Source organism: Eumetopias jubatus, unplaced genomic scaffold (assembly GCF_037043125.1).
Source record: "Eumetopias jubatus isolate StellerSeaLion01/CBP00866 unplaced genomic scaffold, mEumJub1_p1.0 scaffold_7, whole genome shotgun sequence".
Taxonomy (NCBI): domain Eukaryota; kingdom Metazoa; phylum Chordata; class Mammalia; order Carnivora; family Otariidae; genus Eumetopias; species Eumetopias jubatus.
The window spans coordinates 22,091,302-22,105,488 of NW_028274813.1; the positions used below are offsets into that span (position 1 = coordinate 22,091,302).

Sequence of the window (14,187 nt, forward strand, 5' to 3'; positions counted from 1 at the left end):
ACCACACACAAAATATAGCCTTGGTGGTAATAAAAAAGGTATCGTCTGTATAGATAAATATATAAATATATACATAGTTTTTTTAATGTGAATTTTAATTTGTTTTTGAGAGTATAGATTCCTTTGAGTCATATGGACCTGGATTACAGTCTAAACTCAATCATAATGTGGAATTCAACACATTTAATATCTTTGAGTCTATTTCTCTGACTATAAAATGAATGAAATTAGTAATATTCACCTATTGAGAGTTCGGGGGAGCATTAAATGAAAACATATTTTCAGCGAATAATAAGCTTTTTTTTTTAAGATTTTATTTATTTGAGAGAGAGAATGAGATAGAGAGAGAGTATGAGAGGGGAGAGGGTCAGAGGGAGAAGCAGACTCCCCGCTGAGCAGGGAGCCCAATGCGGGACCCGATCCCGGGACTCCAGGATCATGACCTGAGCCGAAGGCAGTTGCTTAACCAACTGAGCCACCCAGGCGCCCGAATAATAAGCTTTTAATAAATAGTGTTGAGTTTTATGATACTGGTATTTTAAAAGGATGTTTTTATTAACAGCCACAACACGCATACCATTCTCCCTTTTATTCCTGAAATTAAGCAAACCCTTTTCCTGTCCCAGGACCTTTGCATTTGCTACTTCCTCTCTCTGTAATGCTTTTCCCTTAGCTCTTTCAGTGATGAAAGAGTTTCAGCTCAAATGTCACCTTTCATCCTTTGAGTTTCAGCTCAAATGTCACCTCTTCGTGGGAACTTAACCTGACCAACCTGTCTAAAGTAAATCTCTGCCCTCACCCCCCATCACGGTTTTTTGAGTATCTTATTTATGTGTCTTCTCCTTTGGAATGTAAACTCCATGAAGGCAGAGAGAACGTATCTTCCTTGTTGATAACTGTGTACTCAATGCCCAACAAAGTGTCTGCCTCAATAAATGTGAACGAATGGATGAATTAATTAAATGAATAAGTGAGTGGAAGGGACGGAAGGTGGGAGGGAGGAAAGACATTGGAAGGAAAGAAAAAAATGATGGATAAAACGAATAGAGGACCAAAAAAAAAAAAAAAAAAGAAACTTTTATAGCCTGAGGAATGATTTATATTCTGGATATACGTATTTATGCATATACAACTTTTCAATGTTATTTTAAAGTTTAAAAGTTAGGTAAAAATTTTCTGGTTCCCGTTGTCTTTCCTTTCCCCTGGTCAGTGTGTTTTACCTTATCGTCTCCTTCCAGAAACTGACAGGGGTTGTTTTGCTGTAGAGTGACCTCCCTCTGTGAGGCAGGAAGTAATTCCTATAGGCTGCCAACACCTTAGAACAGAGGGTTGCCAAACATTTTGTAAAGGGCCAGATTCTAAATATTTTCAGTTTTACAGGCTATATGCTGTCTCCCAACGACTAACCTCTTACACTACAGACTGAAAGCAGCCATAGACAATATGTAAAGAAATGAGTGGGCTGTGTTCCAATAAAAATTATTTCGGGAAACTGAAATTTGAATTCCATGTAATTTTCACATGTCATAAAATATTATTCTTTGATTTTTCTTGAGCCAAATAAAAGTGTAAAAACCATTTTTAGCTCGTGAGCCTATAAAAACAAGTGGCAGGTTAGAATGGCTTAGTGTCCCACTTTGCTGACCCCTGCCTTAGAATGAACTAGTTTAATGGTTTCCTATCCCATGATTGTTTGCCTTCGAAAAGATGAACTGGAGTGGGAGGAGGCAAAGAATACATTTCTATTGGTAGAATTTTTAATAATTTCGCAAATGGAAGGAAAGCATAATTTTGAACTCCTAAAAGCACATTACATCAGTGCTGTATTATCCACAAGTAAGGTGGTGAGTGTTAAAAGTAGCTTTCATGACTGGTTAAAACTGCCCAGGTGTGTCCATTAGCAAGCTCGCACCTTATTTATTCCTTTGTATCATAGACTTTGGAATTTAGGATTAGTTACTTCTAAGGATGTTTGAAAGCAAGACAGTGTGAGGCTACTTTAGCTCTATAATCCTGAAGAATTTTAGCTCTATAATCCTGAAGAATAAAATGCTTAAAATTTCAAGTAATGATTTCCCTAAAATTTGTGTGTTTAGGTTGGGTAAGGAATTATTTGGGGAAGACATTTTAAGAGCACAGTGTGATATCATTTTCTAAATGCAGAAATTAAAAATTTAGTAGAAATTATTGTAGTCCTATTAGTGTTATTTTTATAGCTATGACTATTTATAGTGCTTTAGAATATTTTAAGACAATGGAGCTTTCCAACTTTTTTCTTTACTCACATCTCTCTTAAACAGCCAAAGCAACTGTTTAAAATTCCACCTTGGGAAGATGCTAGTCAGACTTCAATGAAAAATCAGAATGAAGCTCAATTTGAAGAAAAATCAGTTAAGTATTTCATGGGTAGGAATATTTAGGATATTTGGAACTAAATAGTCAAACCACGTCTACTTAATTTTAGGACATGTAGGGTAAGTCAGCCTTCAGGTATGTATCTCAGCAGTATAAGAAGAAACTAAATTGTTGGGGCTTTTCCTTGGTTTTCTTGGATACTAAGAATAGTGCACCATTGATGGTCCGAGTACCGATAATCTGAGGTTAGTTTTAAATCCTTTAACTATCTTTCCCTCCCCACCTGTGCTTGTATATCAGGAAATGGAGATTCATAATAGTTTTAATCTTAGTCAAACTGGAGAGGAGACAAGAAAAAGCTAACTCATGTCAGCCAAATATATTATTTTAAAACCATCTGCTTATGTCTGATTATCCTTACCAACAGTCTGTCTCTTTAGTATAGAACAGTGAGAGGTAACTATACAGAAGCCCACAGAAGGAATGTGGGAATGAGGGTGAGAGAGCCTCTAAAACTTGTCCCTTGTGCTTTAATTCCTGAAAACACTTGAGTAAATAACTGCATGTAAATTGAGATGTGAATTATTCGAATTGCTCAAAGGTAAGCAATTTAATTCCCAAAGCGGACTGTACCATTTAATGACTCAGCTTGTGACATGCGTGATAGTCAACAACGAAGTGCTGCGATTCAGATATTCAGGAATAAGGAGCTTGGGACAGTGGGTTCCATGGTTATGTGGGTTTCTCTGTGAATATTCTTCACCTACAAGTCTGGAAGATGTGTGTCCTTGAGGGATTCAGAGGAGATGTCAGCCTCAGGGAGTCTCATTAGGCCAGCTGTGCTTGCTGACAGATACACACCCTGAAAAAAACATATCCAATTGTTTTCCACAAGTTCTCCATGACACAAACCTACTCATAAATTATGCCATAATCACTGCTGCACTGTAATTTGCATATGAGTTCAGAGCATATTCAGCTGATATATGACTAACCTCACCACTGGAGACCTGTACTTTATTTTTTAAAATGTAAATCCTTGGGGGAAAAATATATGGTATGTTGGTTCCTGGGTCGTTGGCTTTCTCCCCCAACTATTCAGCTGTTGTGCCTGCATCTCTTTTTGGGGACGGTCAGTCTTTGCAATTACATTGGTTGTCATTTGCATTGCCCCTAACCACCATCATAGCCTTTATGGTATCTGCAAATAATTTTTAGTTGTTCCCCAGTCCAGATGTCATTCACTGAACTCTTGTTACCTGTTACCAGCAGGTTTACCATGGAATTGAGCAGTTCTGGGAGAAAGAAGGTTCATTTGGTTTGTACTCCTATCCTAGTCTAGGCACCTGTGCGCCACATTACATTGTGCATTAAAGAAGGATCTTAACATGATTCTTTATTTTAAAGGGGGGGGGGGAGAAACCTCATTGCTTTGCTCCATTATCTGAAACATAAAGGGTAAATGTGAGATTTTTTTGGTTTTAGTGTTACACAGTTGAAGTCTTTACAGGGATTTCAAGCAAAACCCTACTTTGCCTCTCAGGCTGCATTTTCCAGCATGAAATCCGTTGAAACAAATCAACAGAGCCCCATTTCCCTATCTTTCTCTTCATCTTCCCTGCCCCACCCCCACCCCAACAAACACATGCACACATCCCACTTCAGGGTAAGTGCAATCTCAGACTTCTCTGAACAAGGTCAAACAGAGACACAAACAGTGTCAGAGTAGAAGGGTTGGTGATTGCCTCATAACAAGACTGCAAACCCACAATGCCACCTGGCAGTGTTGCTGAGGAATCCTACAGAAGAACAGCTGGCTGTCTCAGTCTGATCACGACAGTGGTAATGGATGAAAGAACAGAGCAGAAATGTGGAGCACATATTTTGATTCTGTTCGTAAATCCTTCTTCTGATTCTATCAGGGATTTGCCACACCCTGAGTGAAAAGCAGGTAACAAGGAGTGTTACTGGATACTCCCTCTAGGCTAGGAAATGATACGTCCCTTTAAACTGGCTTTTCTTGATAAGTCAAAGTGTTGGGGAGTTGGACTGAGGAGGGTTATTGACAACTTTCTTTTTTTTTTAATTATGTTCATTTAGCCAGCATATAGTACATCGCAAGTTTTTGTTGTAGTGTTCAACGATTCATCAGTTGCATATAACACCCAATGCTCATCCCAACACGTGCCCTCCTTAATACCCATCACCCAGTCACCCCATCCCCCCACTCTTCTCCCTTATGTGAACTTCAGAGTCCGGTCTTGCATGGTTTGTCTCTCTTTCTGATTTTTTCCCATTCAGTTTTATTATTGACAACTTTCTAGACCAAATCTTGATGCCTTGCTGTGGTTTTCTTTTCAGTATTTCTGTGTTGTTACTTTGGATCCTGTAGTAGATTATTTGAAAAGGATACTTAAGCAGCTAGTGAAATGAATGAACAAGGATAGACTACAGGTATCCAGTGACAGGTGAAATGAAATCTGCCTGGTTGGGAAACCACTGCATGCTGCTCTCAGGCCACTCTTTCTAGTTTGTCTTAAGTGTAGAGTAATTTTGTCTGACTTTTAGTAGATAAGGTGCGATTTTACTTACAGATCATTGATTCATTTGGTATATTCAAAGTCAACTTAGGCTATATTTTAAAACTTTTTTTGGTGTTGCAACATTAAGGTGGTTTGCAGTTTTTAGCTCTTTATTTTAATTTATTTTAAATCACTATGTAAAACATTCATTTTTTTTGTGATGACTCAAAGGACTTTTCTTTTTCTTTCATTTTAATATCTTGAATTTTAGAAAAGAATATACTTGGAATTGTTTTGAGCTCTTTTAATTATTAAAAAATGGTGGACAATGTCTTAAATGTAATGGATTGCCTTGTGGAAATTCATAGGGAAAAAAATGCACATAGTTGTATTTCATTTTATATCACTTACATAGGAAATAGCAAGTAAAGTGTGAGTATTGAGTAAACAGAATTAACATTGACAGGAAAAATGCCACACAGTGGTATCTCTGGGTGAAGCCAAGTAGATTTTTCTTTCAGAAGAGAGGCTTTTTGCTTTTGGCACAGTAATGGAGGGAGTCCCCATTGTTGGTCTTTGTTTTTGAAAATTATTTGTCCATCATGGTCTTTCAGTTCCAGAGAAGTTTTCAGAATTTTTCTATAGTCTTAAAGATCCTTAGACTTGGAAGAGTGAGAGACTCTTTTTATATTCTTATACCAGTATTGTGCATTTTCATTTGTCAATGGATATATGTAAAGCATTCTTGGAAAATGCTGTATAATTGTGATAAAGTCACTAGGCCTGTTCAACTATACTACCAGAGGTAAAACTCTGATTATTTAGACTTACAAGGCCTCTAATTCATCTCTTAGGTGGGATGGATGAATGAATGTGTCTCATTGATTGGCTTTGTTAAATCAAACTGTTAATGATCAGGGATTCAGATACCAGCGCTCCATATAGCACTCATTTTCTAATTTGGTCTACAAATATTTGCCCATCTCCAAGGATGCTAATGAATTTGCCTCGGTTCAGTCATAAATTCCAATGTACAACCCACTGTGACCAGGCAGAAAAGGCATATATACAGCTCAAGGCAGGTTACTAACCTGATCATAAAAAGTTAAAATACATCTTTTTATAGTATATATGCTACAGACCTCTTCTAAAATATGCCTCTCCCTTCTTGATCTGCCAAACCCTTTACAGTGTGTTATCTAGCGGCATTATTGACACTCAGAAATTGTGGGTAATACTCACATTATAAAGAATAACTAGCACTTTACTTTGGAACTCAATGGCTATACAGTGACTACATGTATAATCTTCTAGAGTAAACATTCAATAATTGTTGCCATTTTAGGTGTTTCTTGGGCTATTCCGCTCCCTGGATAGAATGAAAGAATAGTCACAAAAAATCAATAGCAACAAAATGGGATTCCCCCCCCCCCAAGAACTTTTTTCTTCAAAACATTGAAGGTATTTTCCCTTTGATTTTGTTTAACCTTCCACTCCCAATTATTTCTTTCTTTGTTATTGGTGTTATTTATCCAGAAATACTTCATATAGGAGAAATCAATAGATTTAACTTAATAAAATGATTTATTTGTATAATATTCTTACAGCTTGTTTCAAGTGTTTTTGTTGGGGATAAAAGTACTTGAAGGCCTCTGAGAGTCTACAGTTATCCTAAAAGTGTATGCAGAATTATGTGTATGTTGTGGATAATGTACATTTTCCTGGGGAGAAGATCAAGTTTCATCAGGCTCTCAAAGTCCCTGACTACAAAAATAAGAACGACTGATGTATTAAAACCACCCGAAATAGCATGACTCTAAGTCATCTTGGCTATTTCTGGAGGCTGTCTTCCCTCTTGGCTCCTCCTACCTTCTAATCCCTCTTTGAATGTCCCAATACTTTTCAGGATCCAAGTATGGGAGTGTGTGTTCATGGTGGGGGAGGGGGTGAGTGTTGAACCTTCAGGTTGAGCTGGAAGATAAAATCTGTTGAAATGAAAATTGGAAATTCAACAACAAAAACAACAAAACACTGTGTACTTCTGGTGAGAAGGGGAGAGGTGAAGAAGCATAGAATTTACTGTGCTGTACTTATGTGTTCATTCTAGGACATATCCTGGCATTTGTTTCATGGACTGTATCAGTGCCACAGTACTGGCTTAAGTTACCTCTATTTTAATAAGAAGAACCAGAAAGGAAGTGTGGACAGCTTGTTTGAGAATAAATATTTGCAGTAGCCTAATTCTTTTATATACAGAATTATAACAGCTAACCTTATCTGCCAAAAAAGAAGTCAACCGTTTACATTTTCAAAGCATTTCTTAACTTTTAAAAGCAAGTTAGTAAGTCCATAAAGATCAGGAGTATTCTTTTTACTGATAGCCTACAATTAAGACCAAACAACTGCACAGTTTAGACGAAGCTCCCTAATTGGCAGTGATGGCTGGTATTCTGTTAGCTGCTGTTGATTGGCAAATGGAATTATTGAAATTCAGGTTAATGAACTGAATTGCCTAATGCCCTAATTTTCTCATTTTGGTAACATATCACATTTTTCATAGAAAGCTATCTCAGTACCAATTTGGAATGAAGTAGCTTATAGATAAAAAGATGTAAGTAAATTGCATTGAAGTAAATCATTTCTTCATCTTTGTATTTTAACAAAATGGAGTTTTCTTGGACCATTTGTGTTCATAGTCTTAAAGACTAGGCACATGTCTTAGCTTGGATTGCTACACCAAATTACCGCAGACTGGGTGGCTTAAACAACCACAAACATTTCTCGCAGGTGTGGAGGCTGAGGAGTCCGAGATCAAGGAGCTGGCAGATTCGGTCCTTGGCGAGGGCCTTCTTCCTGGCTTGTAGATGGCCATCTTTTCTCATTATGTCCTTACATGACAGAGAGCAAAAGGAGAAGCAAACATTCTCTCTCTTCTTAAAGGACACTGATCCCATCATGAAGACAAGGCTCTGTCCTCATGACCTAATTACCTCCCAGAGGTCCCATCTCTAAATGCCATGGCACTGGAGACTAGGGTTTCAATCCATGAATTCTGTGAGGATATGAACATGCAGTCCATGACAGTGTGTATTTCTTTTAAAGTCTTGTAACAAATATTCAAGTAAAATGAAGACACTAATACCTAAATTATATTAGTTTATCTTTGCCAGACATGGAGATCTGAATTAAGACAGACAAAATTTAATTAAATTCTATTATTTTGACATCACATGAAAACTCTGATTTCAAACTAGCTTTATGTGTGCTTTGAAAACTAGCTGTACGTTTGCTTTTAAAATGTGCTAATCCTAAATAATATGAGCCCATAAATATATGGTATGGGGAAAACTTAAGACCCAAATTGTGGCTGTAAATATTTTGAGCCTTCCAAGATGGTTCATATAAATGTGATACTGCCCAAAGGCTATTTCTGTCTTTGTAAGGTATCTAATGAGGTTCTTCTGTTCATTCTGCAAAGGATGATAAAGCATTGCTGAATGGTATTGTCCCAGATGGACTGTGAATAAGATGCCTGGTAACAACAGATCAAAGCCCCCTTGAGGCATTATTATATGCATTTATTATGAAGCATTCAAAAGTGACAGTACACAAGTCACCAACAAAACAGCAGTTATTTCATGAAAATTATGGGGGCGAGGGTGAAGTTCTCTCAAGTATGCCAACAAAATGCAGTTAAACAGATTATATTGCTGAGAACAGTCTGCTTTGGGCTGATTTTGCATAATATATTCATTTCACTTGTACCCACATAACCAAATGTTTAAAGGGTAGAAATGTTCAGCTCAGTTTCCCAATCTGAGAGTGAGAGGTCGGATTGTGGAAGTCCTCAAAGGCAAGGCCTATATGTGTTTGGTAAGGCTGGGAGTGCGGCCATGAGCGCCAAGTTCTTGCTGCTCCTAAGTGTTCTGTGTCCACTTGGGTCCCTTGTAGGTTTACCGAGAGATCTTAGCTGAGTGGCTCTCTGTACCAGTTCCCCACTTTGCTTCTTAGGCAAAATTAATTTGATTAAATGAAAAGGAAATCCAGATGTCACACATCTCCCATTGCTTAAAATGAGAGAAAAGAAGGAAAAGTGGCCTTGATCTTCCCAAAAAAGATGACTATTTTCTTTTTTTTTTCTTACTGATATTTTTTATTTCAAGATGCTGGAACATTCCAGAAGGCAGAATATACAAATCAGATATTTTGTCCTTTCAGAATACTGGAAAAATCCAAAATATAGCTTATTTAAAGGATTTGTCTTAATATCAAGGGAAAAATTATTTTTAGTGTTTTTTTAAATTTTATTATGTTATGTTAATCACCATACATTACATCATTAGTTTTTGATGTAGTGTTCCATGATTCATTGTTTGCGTATAACACCCAGCGCTCCATTCAATACATGCCCTCTTTAATACCCATCACCAGGCTAGCCCATCCCCCCATCCCTCATCACCCACCCCTCTAGAACTCTCAATTTGTTTCTCAGAGTCCATATTCTCTCGTGGTTCGTCTCTCCCTCCGACTTCCCCCACTTCATTTTTCCCTTCCTACTATCTTTTTTTTTTTTTTTAACATATAATGTATTATTTGTTTCAGAGGTACAGGTCTGTGATTCATCAGTCTTGTACAATTCACAGTGCTCACCATAGCACATTCCCTCCCCAATGTCTATCACCCATCCCTCCCACCCCCCACCACTCCAGCAACCCTCAGTTTGTTTCCGGACATTAAGAATTCCTTATATCAGTGAGATCATATGATGCTTGTCTTTCCCTGATTGACTTATTTCACTCAGCATAATACCCTCCAGTTCCATCCACGTCATTGCAAATGGCAAGATTTCGTGTTTTTTTTATGGCCATTTTCTTAAATCTTCAGACTCTCTTCTCTCATATTCAGCCTCTTTTAATTGGTAAAGACTTCCTGTAGGTAGCTGTCAACTCTGAAAAGAGTCGAGAATACAGCTGTCGCTTTGCGAATGCAACCATTTACCTAATCATTTAACTTTGTAGCAATATTGTCTGTAGAACCTTGGAAGATACTATAGATGGAGAAGGCCCATCTGGGTTCAAGATTGCCTGCATGTGACATCTTTCTTATTTATTTTTCCTGCCTTGTTTCAGTTAACAAATTACTTCTTAATTTGAATTGATGAAATTATGTATGAACTTTACTTTCCAAGTCACACTTTGTACTGTGTACCTGAGCGCTGGTATGTGTACCAAAGTCCTTTTTTATATCACTACTATCATCTAGTTGTTCATATATTCAAATGTATGTAATACTTATAAATCCTTAAGTAGATAAATCATTTTGCCAATGCAAAAGTCTTAAGGTTTATCCCATTTGGTCACTGTATATGAGTTTATGATATTTACCGTTAAATAAAACCTTGCGGTCCGAACACTAACTGAGATGAGGAGTACAGTGGTTCTTTCATGACTCTTTCTACTGTAGAAATCATCCTGAGTAGGAGTTTTCATTCTTTGAGATTTTCAAAATTTATTACTAATAGAGGATAAGTAGAAAATCTGAAAATTAAGTAAACTTGAAATGATTTTAATAGCTTTGTTTTTATAATTCTGCATTATGCTTTATTTGCAGGACCGTCTAAATGCATTAGAAACGGTAAGTTGGGGCATTTTCTTTCTCCTTCTGTCAGAATTACTGCGGTGTCCTGAGGTGGATTTCAGAGCACTCCCCAAAAGAAGCAGTTCAAGAAGGCATTTCTAAAACTACATCTAGGATTCAAAGGGGAGAATAAGCTAGACTATACCTGAAAGGTAGGTGGATACAGATTTTTAAAGTGAAAAAAGAGAAAAAACAAAAATGAGCAGTGGTCACTGCTCTCTCAAGACTGATGATACCAAGATGTACTAATCTATGAAAAATGTAATTAGTTTAAATGTAATCAATATCCTATGTATTTGTGTATTTCCCAACCACTAAAAGGACTGGTTGATCAGAAGCTGAGATTGGGGTGCTGTTTATACTTCGAAGTTCAGATATTCAACCTCAATATTTTTGTACATGGTTTTTACCAGTACCCAAATAATGTTAAAAGCTGGTCAGCCTTTTTCTCAATAATCTCACTTGCAGGAATCTAGCATTAGGGAATAACGTGCATGAATGTAAAGACCACATGCTTGCAATATTTATTGTGAAATGATTTATTTTAAATGATTTTAGGAAGAAAGGGGAGACAACTTATTGTTTGACAATATAGTACTGAATGGTTGGATAAAGTGTGGACTTTTCCACCCAGCATACCACTGTGGTTACGGAAGAGGCTTATAATAAAAAACAAACTGAAAAAAGAAATAAAATCATGTGTACTTCAGTGATAACATGTAATGATAGACATATGAATAAAGAATAGAAGAGACTGAGAAAAACTCATAAAAGTGACTTGTTAGATGAGAGTTAGGACTGTGATTTCATTCCTTTCTCTGTTTTTTCAAGTTTTATAAAACATTATATTCCTTTTATAAATAAACCTTTTTGTAATAAAAACCCATATGAATTGGAAGAATGGTAAAATAAATTATGGTTCCACCTTATGATGAAAGACTATTCAGCCATAAAAAGTCATATTTTTCAAAAGTAAATATTGCCATGCTGTTATATAGGGGGAGGGGGGAGTAGAATATACAGGCATATGGAGAGTATGATGCAAATATTAATATTTTGTGTTAAAAAAGACTCTCAGAAAGCAAGCACACAAAATATTAAAAGTGGCTTGGGACTAATGGTGATTTTTATTTTTTTCTTTATATGTTTTTAATGAACAGGAAAAAAATAAGAAATCTTTAAACAATGTGGCCAATAAAGAATAAAATATTTATTTTGTGAGTGTGAGAAATTGAAAGATGCTAATGGAGCACATTTAGTCCTGTGTAAGCAAGTGATTTTGATTGACAGTGTCCAGACCCTCGTGGGTAAATAATCTATTCCTTAGATTTAACTGGGCCATTTGGAAATTACACTGACCTTCTCAGTTTCAGTATGATGACATTGTAGGTGAATAAAATGTTTAGTGTTCTTCCACGTATATTTTACTTACCCTTAGGAGGTGTCTTGCCAACAGGATTTGGCTTGTGAATTAAATGCTTTTTTTAAAAGTATGAACAAAAACAGAAATTTTGAGTCTGTGGACTTGGGTTCAGGATACAAAATGCCACTTATACAACATTCAGCAAATCACTTGTTTCTTGATTCCTTCATCTGTAAAAATGATAATAATTAAACTTTGTCAGGTTGTTGTGAGAATTAAGAGACAGAATACGTGTGAAAATATTTAGGGCCAGACAAATGTTAGGTTATCATTATGTGATTGCTTATTATTTTTTATTCAATCATTTTAATTATGCCAGTATGCCATGCAAAACTGAAAATTATACAAACAACAACCAAAAGCCTATAACTTTTATTAGCATTTCTTAGTCTTTTGTATTTATATAATCTCTTTACTAAAAGTACTATGGAGTATGATCTTAAGTGCCTTATTCTAAGGGTTCCTTTAGGAATAAAGGTAAAAATAAAAAGTCATCCTGAGAAAAATAAAATTGATTAAATGGATGAGGTTTTTTACAGTGGCAGTTTTCTCAAGATGGTTTTAATTTGAAATAATTATCATAAGTAAAACCATAAAAATGAAAATGCTTAGTAATAATGTTAATGCTCAAATATTAAGTTCTTTGACTTCATATGGCATTATAAGCAGCAGATTAATACACTTGGTAGACTATTCAACTGGTAAAGTGTTTTATAGTTCATAAAATCAAATATGCTGAAAGTAATCTCAAGATCATTCATTATTCTCTCACTAACTCAGCACTTAAACTGTAGAAAATGTTGGTGGTCTACATTTGGTTGGGTTGGTATTAACATCAGTGTTGAATGTAGGGTATATGTTATGGTGATACAAATCTGCAAAAGTTTGAAATTTCATTGTTTCATTAGGAGATATGAAAGGTTCAATAGTTACAATACATGAAAATAAGATGGTCTTTTCATCATAATGAGTACCTGGATACGGCTTGTCACCAGTGATCCAAATGCTTAGGTCACAGTCATGTGTCCATCTTTCCCCCTCTTCCTCAACTTTTCCCTCTCCTTCTTCACTAGCAGGTAAGCTTCTTGGATTAGAAATTACATTGTACTTGCAAATGTGTCCCAGAGCCTGTCAAAAACTCCTGATATATATTGGACAATCAGTAAACATTTGTAGAAGGAAAGAATGAAGGTCCAACTGTGCATATATGACCCTCATGTAAGACTGTTCTTATGAATATAGGTATACACAGAACCAGTTCAATAGTTGAGGGAAAAAAATTCCCCAGAAGCACATCAATTTATTTCCCTTCCCTAGCCTTTCTAGTTAGTATTGTACTTTACTTGATGTTTCACGAAGCTCTTATGATTTTCATTAAAGTTTAATGTGAATTTTTTAGGAAGGAACCAACTTTCTGCCAAAATATGGCAGGTTGATTCCCCAAATAAAGCTAAGTAATTATCTGAAAAAAATCTAGATTGATAGCCCCAGTTGGTGGGCCATGGATGAGACATAGCAGTGGGTATTTATTGGCACTGTGTTGACACTGAAGAGGAGAAAAGGAAAAATTGTGATCAGTTCTCTCAAGGAACCTGTACTTTAATTGAGGAGAGAAGTTACATGTAAATAAATTGATGATGTAAGATAAAAACACACTGTCTACACCACATGAGTGAAAAGCAACGTGTTTTGTAGGAGCTCTTATAAAGAAAAAAAATTGTAAAATAAGACATCATCATGGTCTAGGTTCTAGGAAAGCCATGGATTTTGTAATTTGAGGACATGTTGGAGGAAATTAGATTCATCTCTGAAATGCAAAGAATCAGTAGTGTCAGGCAGAAAGAGCCAGAGAAGGCATCCCATGTTGGGGCTGTAATCAAACTTTGAAGAGAGTAAGGAACAAAAAGCGTTTGTTAAAAGAATATTTTTCCAAAAAAGTAAAATTATGAAATCATTTTACTTTTTTGACTGTTACACAAATATAAAATGAAGTCATGACGCCTGAGTTTATGTAACTCATTAATTAATGAGAGAATGAGTAAAATGTTACAGCTGACTTTAAGGAGTAAAGAACCACATAGGTAGGCACTAGAGTGCTAAAGTGAATTTAAATAGATGCAAAACTGGCTTCTTCCAAAGTGAAGGAAGGGAATTAATTGAACCTCCCCAGACAACTTTTATTTGCATATCTATGAACAAGGATCATTTGCATTGCTATCTGTTACCTACCACTCTGAGAGTTAAAGTGGT

General features: G+C 36.1%; 1 protein-coding gene across 4 annotated transcripts in view; it reads left to right on the forward strand.

The window, feature by feature from the left end:
- The window catches only part of CEP128 (centrosomal protein 128), a 393,012-nt gene that overhangs the window by 329,263 nt on the left and 49,562 nt on the right, over nucleotides 1–14,187 (forward strand). For 2 of the 4 annotated variants that reach the window (XM_088024490.1, XM_028102263.2), the window contains exons 22-23: nucleotides 2,301–2,390; nucleotides 10,488–10,511. In XM_088024490.1, coding sequence (XP_087880616.1) covers nucleotides 2,301–2,390; nucleotides 10,488–10,511 — 114 coding nt within the window. The remainder of the gene's footprint in view (nucleotides 1–2,300; nucleotides 2,391–10,487; nucleotides 10,512–14,187) is intronic. The other 2 variants (XM_088024491.1, XM_028102278.2) reach the window with 1 other exon arrangement.